The sequence below is a fragment of the Lasiodiplodia theobromae genome (genome assembly GCF_012971845.1).
Source record: "Lasiodiplodia theobromae strain AM2As chromosome Unknown scaffold_5, whole genome shotgun sequence".
NCBI lineage: Eukaryota > Fungi > Ascomycota > Dothideomycetes > Botryosphaeriales > Botryosphaeriaceae > Lasiodiplodia > Lasiodiplodia theobromae.
Genome location: NW_023336541.1, coordinates 155,023 through 171,232, shown reverse-complemented (window position 1 = coordinate 171,232; position 16,210 = coordinate 155,023). Strand labels below are relative to the sequence as shown.

Sequence of the window (16,210 nt, the reverse complement as noted above, 5' to 3'; positions counted from 1 at the left end):
AAGCAGGTAGTATTCAAGCAATTCGAGACGGGATGTTTGATGGAAGCATACGATTCGAACGACTTCCGTCGGATCTGCATCTGGAATACAACGAATCGTACACTGAGAACGAAATCTCAAAGCGATACCACACTCAAGGCTGGAAATGGTTGATCCATGTTGCTTACGGCGAATGGAATCAGCGGCTGTGGATCGTACAGGAGCAGCTACTGAACAAAGAGATCGTAATGCTTCGTGGGCACCGACTAATAGATTGGAACGCAATTGCTGTCATACCTATCCTATTTGGAGCCTACCACCTCCCTTGGCAGCTTTTCAACACAAGCCAACAGAATTCCTGCGAAAGCCCAGTACCTGCTGAAGAAGTTGAAAGAACCCTGTACGGCATATGGTGGGATAGATATGCCCGGCTAGAACCTGGAACTAGCTACACCTGGTCAGCATTGCTTCACAATCTTGAGTGGTACCGGCCACTCCTGTGCGAAGATGTCCGAGACCGAGTGTACGCCATTCTTGCTATCTCCTTGGACACCCAGACACTGGGTCTCGAACCGAACTACTCACCCGACAATACACATGACGCGCTATCGAAGCAACTCTCAGTTCACTTTCTTCAGAGGGCGGATAGCCTAGAAGTCCTATCCTATGCTGTCTCTTGGCGTCGGCTGAACTCAACTCTACCTTCCTGGTGTCTCACAATCGACAGGCCTGCGGATGAAGACTCTGCCGAGATTCTAACTTCAAATCTGTACGAGCCGCACCCAGAAGAATTCAAGCCAGTGCAATTCCACTTGGAAAACAAAATTCTTGCGGTCAAAGGACGAGTAATAGACTTCGTGTCTGCCCCACATGCAACAATTGCCTGGTCCCTTGAGAAATCAGACAATACATCAGGGGTCGAGAGTCTTTCCAACCTCATGCATCTTCTACCTGAAGAGTGCTCGATCGAGCGTATCATCACCCTTTTTCGCACCATCACTGCCGAGGATCCTTGGGCACCGCCTCTCGATGCTCGAGTCACCGAACATGAAGCCATGGCTTCTCAGTTCCTTTTCTACCTTCAACACAGGGTGCGTTTGCTAGTCGAATCTGGAAAAGGCTCTGCAACCATTCCTGAGGAGCTGCTTGAACGGTGCAATCGTATTATGGCAAAGCTCAGGGCGTATATCCCGTCCATTGTGCGTTCTGAGTTCCAATCAGGTAATGATATGACTACAGAAGAAGACATTTCTACTGGAAGAATGCATTGGTACGCTAAGCAAAGTCGACGCTGTCTTGGCCTTACTCGTGCGGGGCGCTTTTGCAATGCTGTGCACACTGTCCAGGAGGGGGATGCTATCGTAGCTCTTCAAGGTGCTGACCGGCTATTCGTTATCCGCTCGGTTGGTCAAATTTACGCACTTGTTGGGGATATCTTCGTTGATGGGTTGATGCATGGGGAAGCGTATGAGAACCAGGATCCGAGTGAGGTTGATTGTGAAATCCATTTGGCTTGATTCATGACCGTTGAGGACAATGTAGAAGGAGAATACATATATCGGTAGAACGTTATCCTTACACTTTCTCTACACCATTATCCTCTTTCTCTTGACTTCTTAGTGCATACGCTCTTAGCCATGTTTAGTACATTTCACCGGCGTCACGATCTTGCATGTCGTCAGAACTCATTTTTGAATGGACGGATATCAAATACTATAGTACCCACTCCTGTAACTATATCTAGAATGCCGCCAGCATTTTGGCCTGATGGTGTGTACGGCTTTTGACCTTCCGTGCGGGAGTTATTCGTCCCCATGATTGATAAGTAATTCAAACTGCAGCCCGCTTTTATGTCCTGAAAAGACCTATGATGACTCCTCACCGCTGCCCTCTCCCGAGCTCTCATCCTTCTTCGCCTTCTTCGTCTTCGCCTTCGCAAACATGTCCTTCACTGTCGCCGGACCCTTCCTCTTCTTCCCAGCCCCCTTATCCTCCTTCGCCTTCTTCTTCTCCTCCCTCCGATCCACCTGGTCCTGCACCCTCTCCCTCTCGCTCTTCCCGCGCTCCTGAAGCTCACTATCCAGCTTCTTGAACTCCTCGCTCTCGACATCCATCCCCACCAGGCTCTCCAGCAGCTTGATCTCCCGCGCCCAAATCCCCTTATCGTCAACCGTCTTCTTCGGGTCCTTCGGGTCAGGGCTATCAATCGGCGTCTCGAGCACCATGGGCAGGCCCTGCATACGGGGATCATTCATGATGTTGTGGAACGCGCGCAGGCCGAGGAACCCGGTGCCGATGTTGGCGTGGAGATCGCGGCCCGATCCGAGCGGAGCCTTGGAGTCGTTGATGTGGAAGGCCTTGAGGTAGGGCAGGCCGATGACTTTGTCGAACTTGTCGATGGTCTCGTTGTAGGCGTCGGGGGTGCGCAGGTCGTAGCCGGCGGCGAAGACGTGGCACGTGTCGAGGCAGACGCCGACGCGCGACTTGTCGTCGATGAGGGCGATGACGGCGGCCAGCTCCTCGAAGGTGCCGCCGATCGTGTTGCCGTCGAACACAGCCATCGTCTCGAGCAGGGTCAGGACGGTGCCGGTGGAGGAGTCTTTGTGCGCGCGGTTGAGCTGCGAGGCGAGCTGCTTCAGGGCTTCGTCGCGCGTCGAGCTGGCGGCGTTGCCCGGGTGGAAGTTGTAGAGCTGGATGCCGAGCTTGTTGCAGCGCGAGAGGTCGTCGGCGAAGGAGTCGTAGGCTTGCTTTGCTCTTGCTTCGTCCGTGTGCGCGAGGTTGACAAGGTACGAGCCGTGGGGGACGACATGCTTGTTGCTCTCGTACTTATGGTGGTCGCACTGGTGTTTAAACATGGTGATGGCCTCGGAAGTGATAGCCGGGTTGGCCCACTTGCGTTGTGACTTCAAGAATAATGCAAAGGCATTGCCACTGTGATGTTGTTAGATATGCCGATACGTTTGCTCTTGTAAGCGTCTTACCCAATGTGTACTGAGTTTGTCACCGCGTTTTGTACGCCTCCCGCTGCGCTGACATGAGCACCGACGAACAGCTTTGAGGCCACTGTCCTTGCTGCCAATGGCGCCATTTCCGCGTCTTTCTCTTCCTTGGTCTTGCGCTTGCGTGGAGCCTTTTTGGTAGTAGTCCCGTTTTCACCGTTCTGCTTTTCCTCGGCTTCTGTCTTGACTGCTTTCTTGCTCTTCTTTGGCGTAGTTTGAATGACTTCTTCCCTTTGCTCTTCTTCACTATCTTCAGCGTAGCTCGGCTTAGCTCCTCGCGAAGCTCTTTTCGTGCGCTTGGCCTCGGGAGCAACGGGCTCGGATTGTCGCTTCTTGCCTCTTAGTTGCGTTGAGGCCTCAGCCTTCACAACTGAAGTAGCCGTCGTCAGTTCCGTTTCAGCTGGTGGAGAAGATAGATTTGAGGATTCATTCGCCATTGCCAGAGTGAGGGGTCCAATGGCGCAGCGAGTTGCGAGGATCAAGGTCAGTTGAGTTTGCAACCGAGTAGCGCGAGAAACAACTAGTGGATTGCCAGCTTTAGAAGCGAGATGAAGTTCGGACGGGAAGACGCGGAGTGAGCGCGTCATGCAAGGGCCAGTCTTAAGAGCGCGTCGTGCTTTGGCCGAAGTTATCCCGAACAGCCGTTGCTTATCGATAAGCAGACCCTCGGTTTGGAGCAACAATCTCGGAGGCTTTGCTTCGCCGCTACTAGCACGATTGCGATACAGCTCCCCGGACTCTGTAGGTCAGTCTCCGACCCTCAAAATGCCGAAGAACAAGAAGAATGCTGTAGAGTTAGATGGCCTCTCCACCGCCGCAGCCGCCAAGTCGAAAGCCGCCAACGCCATCTTCAAATTTAACACCGACCGATGTACGAGTATACATGGCGTTAGTACGTAGTCTTAGTAGGAAACAAATAGCGTTACTTGGCTGGTAAGTAGAATCTTTTTCGTTGCGTAATTAAGTATATTATGTTATGCTACGCCCTTATCCAACGAGCCTTAGTTTTGAGACGCGCCTGTTGAGCAAACGCTCGATTGCGATTTACACGGTTAGGCAACAATATTCTTTCACATGGACCCGATCCAATGAGACTACCCAGGCGTCACTGCTTGGCCACGTGTGACGAAGCGGCCTCGCGGCACAGTGTCTTAAAGTGGTGCTTAGAGCAGCGTAGAGTCATTGCTTTCCTCATTAGACAGCTATCGGCGTCTCAGTACGTGCAGCTGATTTCCTATCTTGGAAATCAGCTGGCAGTCGCGTCCAAGGTTGACACAGGCGCGTACGCTGCTCAGCCGTTCGACGTGGGGACGGGCACAACATATGCAGCTGGCGGTGTGGAGGCAGGCCGTCGCGTCGATGAATGCGCGACTTTTGGACAAGCGGTAGATGTGTGTAGCCGGCTGGCAGCAGTCCATTGGCTGGGGTTGACAGGGGTGGTGGAAGGGCTGCATGCCGACCGATAACCTTGCTTGCGACAGATCATTAGAGCTGGCATCCCGGCACGTTCACGTCGCCCCTTAGAGGCGGGTGAACAGCTGCCTGTTCTTCAGCTTGGGCGGCCTCTTGAAAAGCAAGCAAGTCGGCAGATTTACCGCGAGATAACGCACCAGGCGGGCGACGTGCAGGTGAAACGCATTTTCTTGCGAGCTGCAACGCTCGGACCCGGTCCGGACACGGGAGGCATCCCCACGATCCAAAGTGTCACTGCGTCAGCCAATGACAGACAGCGAGTGGGCCCAGCCGACCGGGATCGCTCAGCGGGATGGCAGATGGAGCCTCAGAGACGAGCCGGCCGTTGCGATCCGTGAGCTCTCACCCTCGTGCACCGCGCCCGCCGACTCTTATCAACCGCCTCCCCTCCACGCACGCGTCCCACCCTCTCAAACTTCGCACACTGCACCCGCAGCCCTCCTGCATCACGCAGTCCGCTTTGCTCGCGCGCGACGCCCTCGGTGCCGCCGTCGCCCTTCGCTACATTTTGCGTGCGCATCGGCATTTGTAGCTTTTCACGCATCCTCACGAGTACGTCGTAGAATTCCTCTGCGCGGCATTGCGACCCGCATGGCACCATCCGCGCCAGGCTAACGCGTCTGCCTCATAAACCAGCGGGGCCTCGCGCTATGTATCAATGTTAAAGTTCGCACACCTCCAAGCTTGGGATGCATCTGTAGCTGCCCATGGCGGCGTTCGCCCAAGCTTCGCGAGCTCCGACTCCTTCACGAGCCAGGCAGTCGCGCCCTCCACACTCGCCTTCCTCGCTGCCCTTCGGTTCGTGCAATTCCCGCGACCACGCCCTCTTCGGTCCCAACGCCCCGACCTGCAGCTGCAAGCGCTTCTGGCGAAACCATCACCGGCCGGAGGATGGTGGTGATGGAGACTTCGAATACCCGTGGTGCATCTGCGGCCACCACGCCTGCTTCCACGACGCCCCCGACAATGCTGCCTCCAGCTCGCACCAGCAATCCATCCATCGCCCATCCGATACCCCCGTAGACCTCATCCAGGTTGGCGACGGCGTGTACGTAGAACGCACTCGACTCGACCACACGATCCATGACATACAACACACACCCAGGAGGAGAGGGCGGTTCACACGCAGTCTATCTGGGGATACGACCGCGGAAGATGGAGACCATGCAATGCAGCATGTCGCTACTGTGAACGACGGCCCGGCCAATGCGAGTCGGAAGGACAGCTCAGGTCTCCACATCTCCGGCTTCCCAAGCGTCCCATCCATCTGCCAATTAAACTCCAGCGAGCTCCGTGGCGCTGCGAGTATTCAGCCGCCCCAGCAGCACCCAGGGCTCAACATGTCGATGCAATCAACCACCGACCGTTTCGATCGAATGCGTGCGTCGGAGACAGATGCTCTGAGAGAATGGCACAAGACACTGGAACAAGCGAGGGAACAATCACAATTAGCCTCCACAATCCGCTATTCGGTCGATACGGAGAGTGATCGTCCCCGTCATAGTCCAAGCCGCGCTTTCCTCGATCATGTCCTGCAATCTCGCCGCGCTGCAACTCAGACGAACGGTCCGCCCACTTTTGTGAAGGCAGAAGACGGCGCGCAGAGTATCACGGATCTGGCTAGCGTGACCGACACACCTGATGTCCAAGCCTACGATCGCCACCTCCAGGAAACAACTTCTCTGATCGATGATGTTATTCGAGAGATGACGTCTATCGATAATGCGGGCCCGGGTGCTAATGAAGGAGACGGACTCGTGCTATCTCCAACCCAACCAAACACTTCGCAATTCAGTTCAAGACATGCAGGTGATGGAATACCCGACACCCAGCCGAACTCTATTGCTTCTGTTCCAATGAGCGTTCCTTCGGCCCTTCGCAAGCTTGCACCTCAGCTGCTTACCCTGAAGAGGCATCTCGCAGCACAACCAAATATTTCTACCACCATTCAAAACATGTCTGACCGCCTCTGGATGTTAGAAAATGCATCTTTTCAACACGTCCCGGCCGAGGAGGTAATCGACAAGTTTGAACTGATAGAAGGGCGACTTCTTGAGGCTGAGCATCGTCTTGTCGAGCTCGAACATGGCCAGGATAGCTTGCAGACATCCATTACTGCCCGCAATGACGAGAACCGTCCGCGTTCCAGCGATTCCCCCGATTGCTCGAAAACCATCTTAGCGGAAGTCGTTGGACAGCTGAGGACTGAAAGGAAATTCAACAATATTGAGCAACGTCTCCAAACTCTTGAGTATTCGGTTCCATCCACCGCATATCCTTGGGATATCGAGGTTGTTCTTTTGCCCTGGAGCAGAGATCTTCAGGGCATTTGGTACACTCAAAGGGAGTTCGAGAGGATATCTCAAAATTCTGAAGGTTTCCGTTCCAGTTCCGGCTCTCCTCTTCGAATCAAGTACAGGGACTCCAGTGATGATGAAGACTCTGATCACGACGGCTTGGAATACGACCTTCTTTTCCCCAAAGCATGTGGTCCACGAAGCAAAATCTGGTATCGTCTCAAGAGCAGGGGCTTCATCAAGAACGTAACCATCACTGAGCCAGGAGCCCGCCACATTTTCAACACCATCCAGGATACTTTTGGCGAGGAAATCTTGAGGGTTGCTGGGGATTCTTCTCTGATTGATGAGGACCATCTGCAATTTTATGGAATGAGAGCGCCTGTCATCCCCCTTCGAAAGATCCAGAAAGATAAGCAACTTCTGTTCCTCCCTCCCTCGGAGTTGATAAGCCCAATGCTGTGGAACGCCGAATTTCTCTGCTCCGATGTAATCCACCACATACACGGGAAGAAGCGCCTCTATGTCACTGGCAGTTGCGCTTACATGCAGGCCATTGCTCCGGATAAGGGTGCCACATGGAGGGACATCAAAAGTCTACCACGTGTTGATCTCTACTCGTCTGCGGCTGAAGATGCGCAGGATCCAGACGCGGATTATGAAGAGACCTGGTGGGAGTGGGACTCCAAACTCGATCCCCTGGATCCATGCTCCGAGTCCGGTTCTTTCGACAATTCTTTATCTCTCAATTCCTCTTTCAGCTCCTCAACCTCCCTGCCCGTCCGAAATGCTCTAGAGTTCCAATCAAATTCTGAGCCAGTAGGTCTATATTCGGATCAAAGAGGACCTGGCACTCCACAATCGGATGCAACCCCGCGACCACCCCGTAAACTCAACCGCACATCATCGGCACCGACAACGCAAGTAATAAGACCTCCACCAAAGCGTCGCGCTGCGACCTCATTCGAACGCGACGATGTTCCACCCTACATATTCTCGCCAAGGGCAAATTTCGTATCTCAGAGCAATGGCAAGAAGCGGCGCCGCACAAGCCGCTCGCCGACCGATGGTTCCTCTGGCAACAGCGATGCTGACTCCGCTGGTGGCGATCAGAGAGTCACTCACCATCCTTACAAGGCTTTCGGAAATGGTTTTACGCCCGATGCCTCCGTCGAACCTCGTACCCAGCCTCGTACCCCCTACCTCGAAGGGCGTGAGGGCAGCTTCGGGATCGTGCCCAGAGCTGTTCAACAGGCTGCGGCTACAGCAAAGGCTAGTGATGCCTACGCCACACCTCGCAGCCCATTTACTGCCGAGTCCCTACCCGACCCGGATGAGCGGTTTTCCGACACCGAGCCGGATGACATGGGGGATGAACGCGGACCGAGCAGCGACGACGATGAGGATGAACTCCGCGGTACCACCAACGCACGGCGTGCTCGGAAGAGGCGGCAGAAGTACGACGACTTCGACAAGAAGCTCCACGGCGACGAGGAGATGACGGATACGGACGCCGAGTGGCTGGGCCTCTCGGAGGAGAGCCAGGTGGATTGCGTCAAGATACCTGACTCTCCGGTGAAGCGGGAGGAGAGTGCCAGTCCGGGTCACAACGAGTACGTATAATGGCAAGGAGCGTGCCTCGATCTGTTTTGTCTGTTTTACTGACTTGACGCGCAGGTGGATCGATCGTAGGATGCTGAGCCACTAACAGCACTTTTCCGTGGAGCCTTTTCCTTTCGATTGTTCAGTGCTGCTCGTCGCGCGTTCTGTTTTTATACCCCCCCTCTCCGGACGGCTCCGGCGCAACGGTCGAATGTTGTATTATCTGATGCTCACAGTTGGCGCGGCGTTGTTGCTGCGTGCTTTGCGGACAAGTGGCGACATGTTTGCTGCTACACTGCGTGCGCTCACACCTCCCCCCGGCGTTTCTTGGTCTTTTGGGACATCCTGCTCCGATCCTTCTGGCGTTCACAGTACATCCTGGGAGTTTTGTTCTCCATTGTCAAGCGAGCGTGTCACTGGCATGGTGTTTGCCCCCCAACGAGCGAGCGGTGGTCGTCTGTGTCATCTCGACTCTTCTGTACAGTACATATGCGGTAGTGAGCTGCCTGTAATTTTGTTGGCATCTACCGGCTTTTTTGTCTTTTTTTCTCTTGATTTATTCTTCTTCTTTGAGCGAGGCAACAAAAATTCCTTTAATAAGGGAGCGGGTTCAGGCGTCAAGGTGTTTGAATTTCTTTTCCATTTATTTCATTCTATCTTGTACATGTTTCGTGGTACTTTTTTCAAGTGTGTAGATGTGGGAAGAGGAGGGTTGGCACGTGGAAACGCATACATGTGCGATGAGGTTTGGAAAGAGAAGAGATTGGACCAAGTGGATGATGAGAGGACTCTCTCCACCCAGATTCGCATGGACCCTTGGTTTTGTCCGTGCATGTACAGTAGGCTGACCGGAGTCCCATGTGGAGGATGATGGAGAATGGCAAGGGAGATGGTCACGCAAATCTACTACTCTTTCGAATGATCAAGTGTGCGGATGTTGACGTGCAAGCAGGTGACGCTGTTGTGCTGTGCCTGGATAACCTGAACGAACATACAGAAAAGGATTGAGTCAAAATCGGAACCCCGCATTCTGCCCAAGGTCAACAACTATCCGGTATGAAACAAACTTTATTTTTACCTACTGATTTTCTTATTTGTGAACCAGATGACATTGGCATTTTAAAGCGGAAAAGCTTCCGTTGGATTTTGCAGGACCGCCGTGCCTCCCGTGGCATAAGAGGCGCCCTCATACCGAAGGATGTTCATATTGGCCCACGGGTTGATCGCAGACTTTTTCAAGAAAGAAACATTGCCCTTCCCCACCCACACATCCTTGAACTCCATATCCATATACACAGGCACGAACTCCTTCACAGCCGGCGGCTTCGCCGGATCCGCAGACGGCACGACACGGAGATTCAGCGTCCGCCTCTTCGGCGCCTGCGGCTCTGTTCCTTTCAGCAATTCCTCGGGCAAGAACTCGAAATCCACAATCCGCTCGCCCACCGGCCGCTCGACGTGGCCGACGACGGCGCGGCCGCCGGTGGATTCGCGGATGTCGGTGCGGCCGAAGACCTTGGGGAAGCCGAAGGCCTCGCGCCCCGCGAAGATGGCGGCCTCGTTGTCCAGGATCAGCACGAGGCTGTAGTTGTATTTCTCCCCTTCGTACGTGACTTCGACCTGGTGCACGAACTCGTTGTAGCTGCCCACCGTGCTCATGCCGTACCGGACGAAGAGCGTCGTGACGAGCGGCTCCGGCTCGAGCTCGAGCACGTCTGGGACTAGGTGCTGCACGCTGGCGTGGGAGACGCGGTAGGAGATGGCGGCGATGGAGATGTCGGAGAATTTGTGGGTTGTGTTGGTGTAGGGCGGGGAGAAGATGGGGATGGCGGCGGTGGTGCCGGTGAGGGAGAGGGTTCCGCGGGGCATTTTTGCTGGGTATTTTTCGGTGTTGGGTTGTCTTTTACTTGTTGAGAAGAATGGCTACGATGGTGTATATATATATTTCACTTAGTGTTAGTAGTCCGGGTTACTTCTTGCCGGATGTCCGGTCATTAAGACTAGGGCTCCTCTTAACTCCGTTCACAAGTCGTGTTTTAGAATAGAGCATTTTCTTAGTAAAACAAAGTAGAGTAACTTTATACACGGAGTTTAGCAACATGTCGGGTATGCAAGTATGGCCAGTACGATAGCCGGGGCCCGTTAGCCGATAGCCGTGGTTGGATTGACCGGAACGCACCGGCTACAACAACCACCCGCAGATCGCGAAGATCACAGATCATTCCGTGCGGAGACCCTGACCAGGATAGAACTCGATCCGGCTTCCGACCCCGCGTTTGGGATATAAACATGGTAATAAGCCCTCTTCATTCGGCGCTTGTGACATTTGTTTCCTCTTTCAAGGACAGCAGCCCGAGGTTTCCAAATTCGGCCATCCCAACATGAAAGCATTCCGGTACGAAGATCCTGAAACAGGAGTTCGGCTTGAAGAAATCCCTATTCCAGAACCCAAACACGGCCAAGCTCTCATCAAAGTACAAGCCGCCGGCCTCTGTCACTCAGACGTACACATCATCCAAGGACGAGGGCATAGTTGGATCGCAAAACGCCCAATTACTTTGGGCCACGAAGTTTCCGGAACCATCGTGAAGCTCGGACCGGGGCCATCAACCGTTCAAGTAGGTGACCGCGTTGCTGTTGCCATACCATCGCACCCAGTCGAGAAAGCTTCGTGGGAAACCGCAATCGGGCTGGGGTACGACGGAGGATATGGCCAATTTGTTCTGGGACACCTTGAATTCCTGGTCAAGATTCCGGACAACGTTTCCTTCGAGCAGGCTGCGGTAGCGACGGACTCGATCGCAACGGCGTATCATGCGGTAGCGGCAACAGCTGGAGCGGACCAATCGAGCACCGTGGCAATACTCGGAATCGGAGGCCTTGGTATGAACGCGGTCACGATCGCTGCTCTGCGGGGAGCAAAGGTCTACGGCATTGATCTCAATATGGCAAAGTTCGAAGAGGCAAAGCGCTGCGGTGCCAGTGCGTGCGCGGCAACGCTAAAGGAGTTTGCCGATGTCAAGTTCGATATCATCATCGACTTTGTCGGAGTCACATCAACTGTTCAGTCCGCAATCTCCTCTGTCAAGAACGGCGGCACTGTTGTGCTTGTCGGACTGGGGGCCACCAGCGTCGAAATCCGAACAACATCCTTTGTTACACGGAGCATCACACTGAAGGCCTCGATTGGCGCGTCAAAAGAAGACCTCCAGGAGGTTTTGAACTTGCTCTCTACCGGTCATCTCCGACCAAATCTGATCGAGATCCCATTTGAAGACATCCCGAAGGGGCTCCAACGATTGGACGGTGGTGAAGTTAACGGGCGTCTATTCACCCGCCCCAATTAATTCAATATGGCAAACATTGCCTAATATACTCAAGTATGGCTTTCACTGCTTAAATAATTTCAAATCACGAAGCATTGATAGCAATCTGAGTTTTAAATCGAAATATCACACTTGTTGGAATGCTGTCACACTTGGTATGATAACTAGGGTTTGAAAGGATTTCTGGAGAATGAAGCAGGCTGGTTTTCAGTCAATGACCCACTGCTGCTGTTCTGGAAGATCTTGGCCTTCGATCTCCTTATATTCTCCATGGTACACAAGGTTTCGCCCACGGTACTTGACGTCTTCCCCGGAAGAAATCTCAAGCTTCAGGAGATCTTTCCAAAGATCTCCCACACCTTGCATCACCCTGTTAGGGTGCTTCTGGAGCATTACAAGTGCAGTCCCTCCCCTCCTTGCGAACAACATCCCATCTTTCTCCGCGTATACATAAACAAGCGTGCCGTAGGTAACAGCTGTCCGCGACCGTTCCGTGACTCTTTCGTGCAGTAGCAATGCTACCTTGATGTACCTCTCCGCTTTATCTTCAAGGGCAGGTCTTTCTTCGGCATCGCAATCTTGCTTAGCTCTCCAGATGGATTCTCCATTATGATCAACAACGTAAAAATCTCTGCAGAGTGGTTGATCCAAGACATCTCCAAGAAGAATCGCAGGTGCCCGGATGAGCAATCCGGAAGGAACAACCGTTCCAGTTTTCTCGGACGCCGTTATAGGGCTGGGATCAAGTTGCCTTCCTCCATGGTTTGTCAATGTGATTGGAGCCCAGCGGAAACCTGGCTGGCTCAGACGCGGCCCTTTCCAGAACAATATTTCACGCGGTATGACAGGGCACTGCTGCCAAAACCCGCACATGAGTGGCAACGGCTTCGCATCAAGAATTTTCAGCACATCGCAGCCCATGAGAGCACCGAGACAGAGGCCTTCGTCATCAGGCACACTCGTGCTTCGCCCCTGCAGTCCATCCACAACGCCGTCTAGCCGCAGTCGAGTCGGATCTTTTTCAGGCGTCTTCGAGAGGCTTCCCCGGATCATGGTCATGAGCATTGCAGAATCGCGCGTGGAATAGAGGTCGTAGCGAGTTCCCGTCAGGTAATGCGTCTGGAGCGTGTTGACGTCGAAGATCCCGTCGTTGAACTGGAAATACAAGCGGTCTGCCAGAAAACCCTCCTGCCATGTCCACAACCGACCGGTCCAGCCAGAACACCAGATCCTGACAACCTGCTCAACAGGACTCAGCTGTGAATGCGGAAGCCCTTGTAGCTGCTTGTCTAGCACCAGGACTGAAGCGGCCAGGTCGTATGTGTCTCGCATTCTGGCAATTGCCAGGCGTTTGACGTCTTTTGGTGCCACCGGGCAACAGAGCGTGTCAAGCCAAATAGGGGTTTGACTGGTGCACCCGGGAAGTTCCTTGATCGAGTTGAAGATCCTTTCCATTTGGCATTTTGCCACCGCATTTCTTTTGGGATTCCCCATGCCATCGGACCACACATGTGAGATGGCAACATACTCGGTGTTTGAGGAATAGGCCTCAAGCTCCAGACTAGTAGAGCTTCTCCTCGGATCCATTGGCTTCACTACCGGAAAAGAACCGTCCTGAAGAATGCGGCAAAGCTGGTCTGAATCGATGGTGAGCTCCTCGCAAGTGCAACCCTCTCGCACGTGTTTGTGAACGTAAGTTCCTTTGTTCATTTGATACGCAAGGCACTTGGCCCGTGTGCAAGTGGTATGGTTCTTGGTCGGATCCGGTGGGTCGAGTAGACTGGCGAGATACATGGTCTTGTTGGAGGTCTTTTCGTGAAGCGAATTGACGAGATGCGGGCACCAGCCTGCCAGAATCATCTCTGATACCAAGAACGGTACTTCACCGTCCTCGTTGGCAAATCCTTCCGTCTCATCCTCTGCAGGGACTAAAGGGGTTTTAAAGGATAACACTTTCGTGTCATCGTCCAATTGCGTGAGCGTGTCGTCTCCTGCGTAGAGAATCCGGGAGTATGAGGCGAGAAAGTCGAGGAGGAAACCGATCGAGAGTAAGAAATACGGATCCAGGGTACTAGCAAGAACAGCGACGTTATAGACCTTGTATGCCGTGGCCAGACAAGACAAAATGTCTTGGAGTTTCTCTGGGTTTTTGCCTCCTTTGTATCCGGACTTCTTGTACTCTTCTGCTATTTTAAGGAGATTTTTGGTATGTATGCAAGTTCCTTCATCCGGATCTTCCATGATGAAGTCTTCAAACTTGATGTGCTCCTGAAAAATAAGATGAAGTGAGCCAAAGAATAGCCAAGTCTGCAAGAGATCCAAGACATCCTCGAAAGTGCGCTTATCTTCATCCCCATCCTCGTCTTTGTCCTCATCATCGTCCTCATCGTCCAGTTCCGTCCACAACTCGAAGCTGAGCAGTTCATCCATGGTCCATCCGGTGCGCTCTGGATAAGACAGGAAGTCGCCACGGTCATACTCCTCGAAGCAGAAGTAAGGTATTTTCGGAAGAGTGCAGGCCTTTCCATACGGGCGGGGTAGATGATCCATACTTGTATTAATGGGCTAAGAGAATAGTCTGAGCGGCAATGCGGCGTTTGTATTCAGCTTTTGAGAATGTACGGGCGGGCTGAAAACTTTTTGCATGCTGCTGTCAGTAACGGACCCCACTCTGGGGGCCAACAAACCCCGCAGCCGCGTCATGTGGAGGAATCCTTCAGCAAGCTTTTATTATTGAACGACAGTGTTATCAGTCGAATTCCCTTCGGAATCCCCTCGACAATTTTCCAGTGTTTTTTTTTCCAAGTACATAGACACACTTGTTGCAAGAGCATCGTGATGTTTTTTTTTTTTTTTTTTGGGTAGCTATTTTTTCAGCTTGTTATTCTAGAATAAACCCCTTGAAAATACGCGGCAATTTCAACCACTTTTCCAGCGGAATAGCACCTATTCCTAGCCGACGTGAAATCCCCGCCTTTGTCTCTATTGCCATGACTATCATGAACAAATCTGTGCGCGGACGAAAGTCATCCTCAAAGATGAATTGGTTGATTGGAATGGCGAAATCACTGTCCGAGGCCTTTCCTATTTCCCAATTCGTTATACCTTCTCTGTCCACGATAGAAATGGCAATAAAGACAATCTTCCTTGTATCTCTAACCGATCGCGTAGAATGTCTCGTATAGTCCGGTATGATTCTGTTTCGTAGTTCCTTTACAATCTGCTTTGTGTCTAAGCAAACTTCACCAATTGGATGTTCTCCGTCGGAAATGAGAAAGTGACCGGCGAATGACTGGAGATAGGGAAGTGGTAATGACGCAAGAGATAGTACGGTCATCTGAGTGAACACAAGAAGCCGGCCAGGTTCCGCAGCATGTTGGATTTGAAGGGGTGAAAATTTATCAAGAAAGTTCCGTGGCCGCCAATCGTCCTGTTTGATACCGTGAATATGCTCCCAGAGATGTCTATACGATGGCCATCTTTGCTTGAACTCCGACACAAAGCTCCTGAACAGCCGTGGATTTTTGGTAGGTTGTAGGAAGTCATTCAGTGGCGCTTGTAAGCAGCTCGTTTGCCATGCAGTCGTTGCTGCTAAAACTGCTTCTCCATCATCGAGGAAGTTGCGATCCCTTGGTCGGAAATGGTAAAGGCACGGCGTGCCTGTCTGTCCGGTTTCGAGGAATCCAAACAATGCCACGGAAAATAATGCAGCATTTAACATCCTGACTTCACCGGGAACCGAGGCCCAGGACCAGCTCGGAAACACATATTCCTCTGTGGAAGCTCTGCATTGCCACGGAGTGCATGCCATCCAACACAAAGCATCTTCAAATCCTTCCAGGGGTAGGCCGAATCGGTGCTCTCCGAATTGTGCCTTTAGGATTCCAGAAAAAGCATCAAGAATATCGGACTCCCTTCCAAACTGTCTTTTCGACATCTGATTAACGGCGTTGGAGAGTGAGATTTGTTGATCTTCGTGCGCCCAGAAATTTGGAGCTCCGGTGACAGGGGTCACTACTTTTGCTTCAAGTCCCTGCTCGAAGAATCTGCCCTTAGACGATTCACCGACAACTCCATCTTGAGTGAAGAAGAGGAGCCTAGAAGAAAGCATTGCTTCTTGCATCGTCCATCCGCGACTATTCCAACAAGATTCTTCAACTCGCTTTCCGAAATCCATGGGCGTGAACTTTTCCGAAATCTCGCATCCTGAAAATTGCGTCCTGTACGCCACATCGCGCTTTAAGGTAGAAACACCAGCGAGACCGTGGTTGGAATCTTCGCCTTCCAGGGCTACCAGGGTAACGAAGGCGTGGCTGTATATGCGATCCATGGATTCAATTTGGATATGTTTGGTAGGGTTGTCGTATTCATCTTGCGGTATGCAGAAACGGTCGACCCACAGATAGCGTTTCCCGAGTCCGCGGCAAGCTATCATGGCGTCCGTGATGGTAGCAGGAACTCGAGGATTATTGAGACTGTTTGGTCTTTGCAGAGCTCGAATATTGCCCAGGGACAAGTGAAACGGCTTCACACC

At 52.6% G+C, this 16,210-nt stretch overlaps 5 protein-coding genes across 5 annotated transcripts; 2 read left to right on the top strand and 3 right to left on the bottom strand.

Moving 5' to 3' along the window:
• Positions 1-1,844: 1,844 nt before the first annotated feature.
• On the bottom strand, positions 1,845-3,415 carry LTHEOB_1901 (DNA-(apurinic or apyrimidinic site) lyase 1 protein; the record flags this gene model as incomplete). The annotated part of the gene is made up of 2 exons (XM_035510654.1): positions 1,845-2,910; positions 2,961-3,415. The coding sequence occupies 2 exons, from the start codon at positions 3,413-3,415 to the stop codon at positions 1,845-1,847; spliced, it is 1,521 nt and encodes a 506-aa protein (XP_035364841.1).
• A 1,694-nt stretch (positions 3,416-5,109) lies between these two features.
• LTHEOB_1900 (uncharacterized protein) lies at positions 5,110-8,456 on the top strand (the record flags this gene model as incomplete). The annotated part of the gene is made up of 3 exons (XM_035510653.1): positions 5,110-5,249; positions 5,305-8,361; positions 8,426-8,456. 3 exons carry the CDS (start codon positions 5,110-5,112, stop codon positions 8,454-8,456), a joined length of 3,228 nt encoding a protein of 1,075 aa, XP_035364840.1.
• A 1,013-nt stretch (positions 8,457-9,469) lies between these two features.
• LTHEOB_1899 (Acetoacetate decarboxylase) lies at positions 9,470-10,219 on the bottom strand (the record flags this gene model as incomplete). Its single annotated transcript, XM_035510650.1, has 1 exon — positions 9,470-10,219. The coding sequence occupies one exon, from the start codon at positions 10,217-10,219 to the stop codon at positions 9,470-9,472; it is 750 nt and encodes a 249-aa protein (XP_035364839.1).
• A 512-nt stretch (positions 10,220-10,731) lies between these two features.
• LTHEOB_1898 (alcohol dehydrogenase) lies at positions 10,732-11,697 on the top strand (the record flags this gene model as incomplete). Its single annotated transcript, XM_035510649.1, has 1 exon — positions 10,732-11,697. One exon carries the CDS (start codon positions 10,732-10,734, stop codon positions 11,695-11,697), a length of 966 nt encoding a protein of 321 aa, XP_035364838.1.
• A 186-nt stretch (positions 11,698-11,883) lies between these two features.
• On the bottom strand, positions 11,884-14,226 carry LTHEOB_1897 (Het domain-containing protein; the record flags this gene model as incomplete). Its single annotated transcript, XM_035510648.1, has 2 exons — positions 11,884-12,046; positions 12,548-14,226. The coding sequence occupies 2 exons, from the start codon at positions 14,224-14,226 to the stop codon at positions 11,884-11,886; spliced, it is 1,842 nt and encodes a 613-aa protein (XP_035364837.1).
• Positions 14,227-16,210: the final 1,984 nt, after the last annotated feature.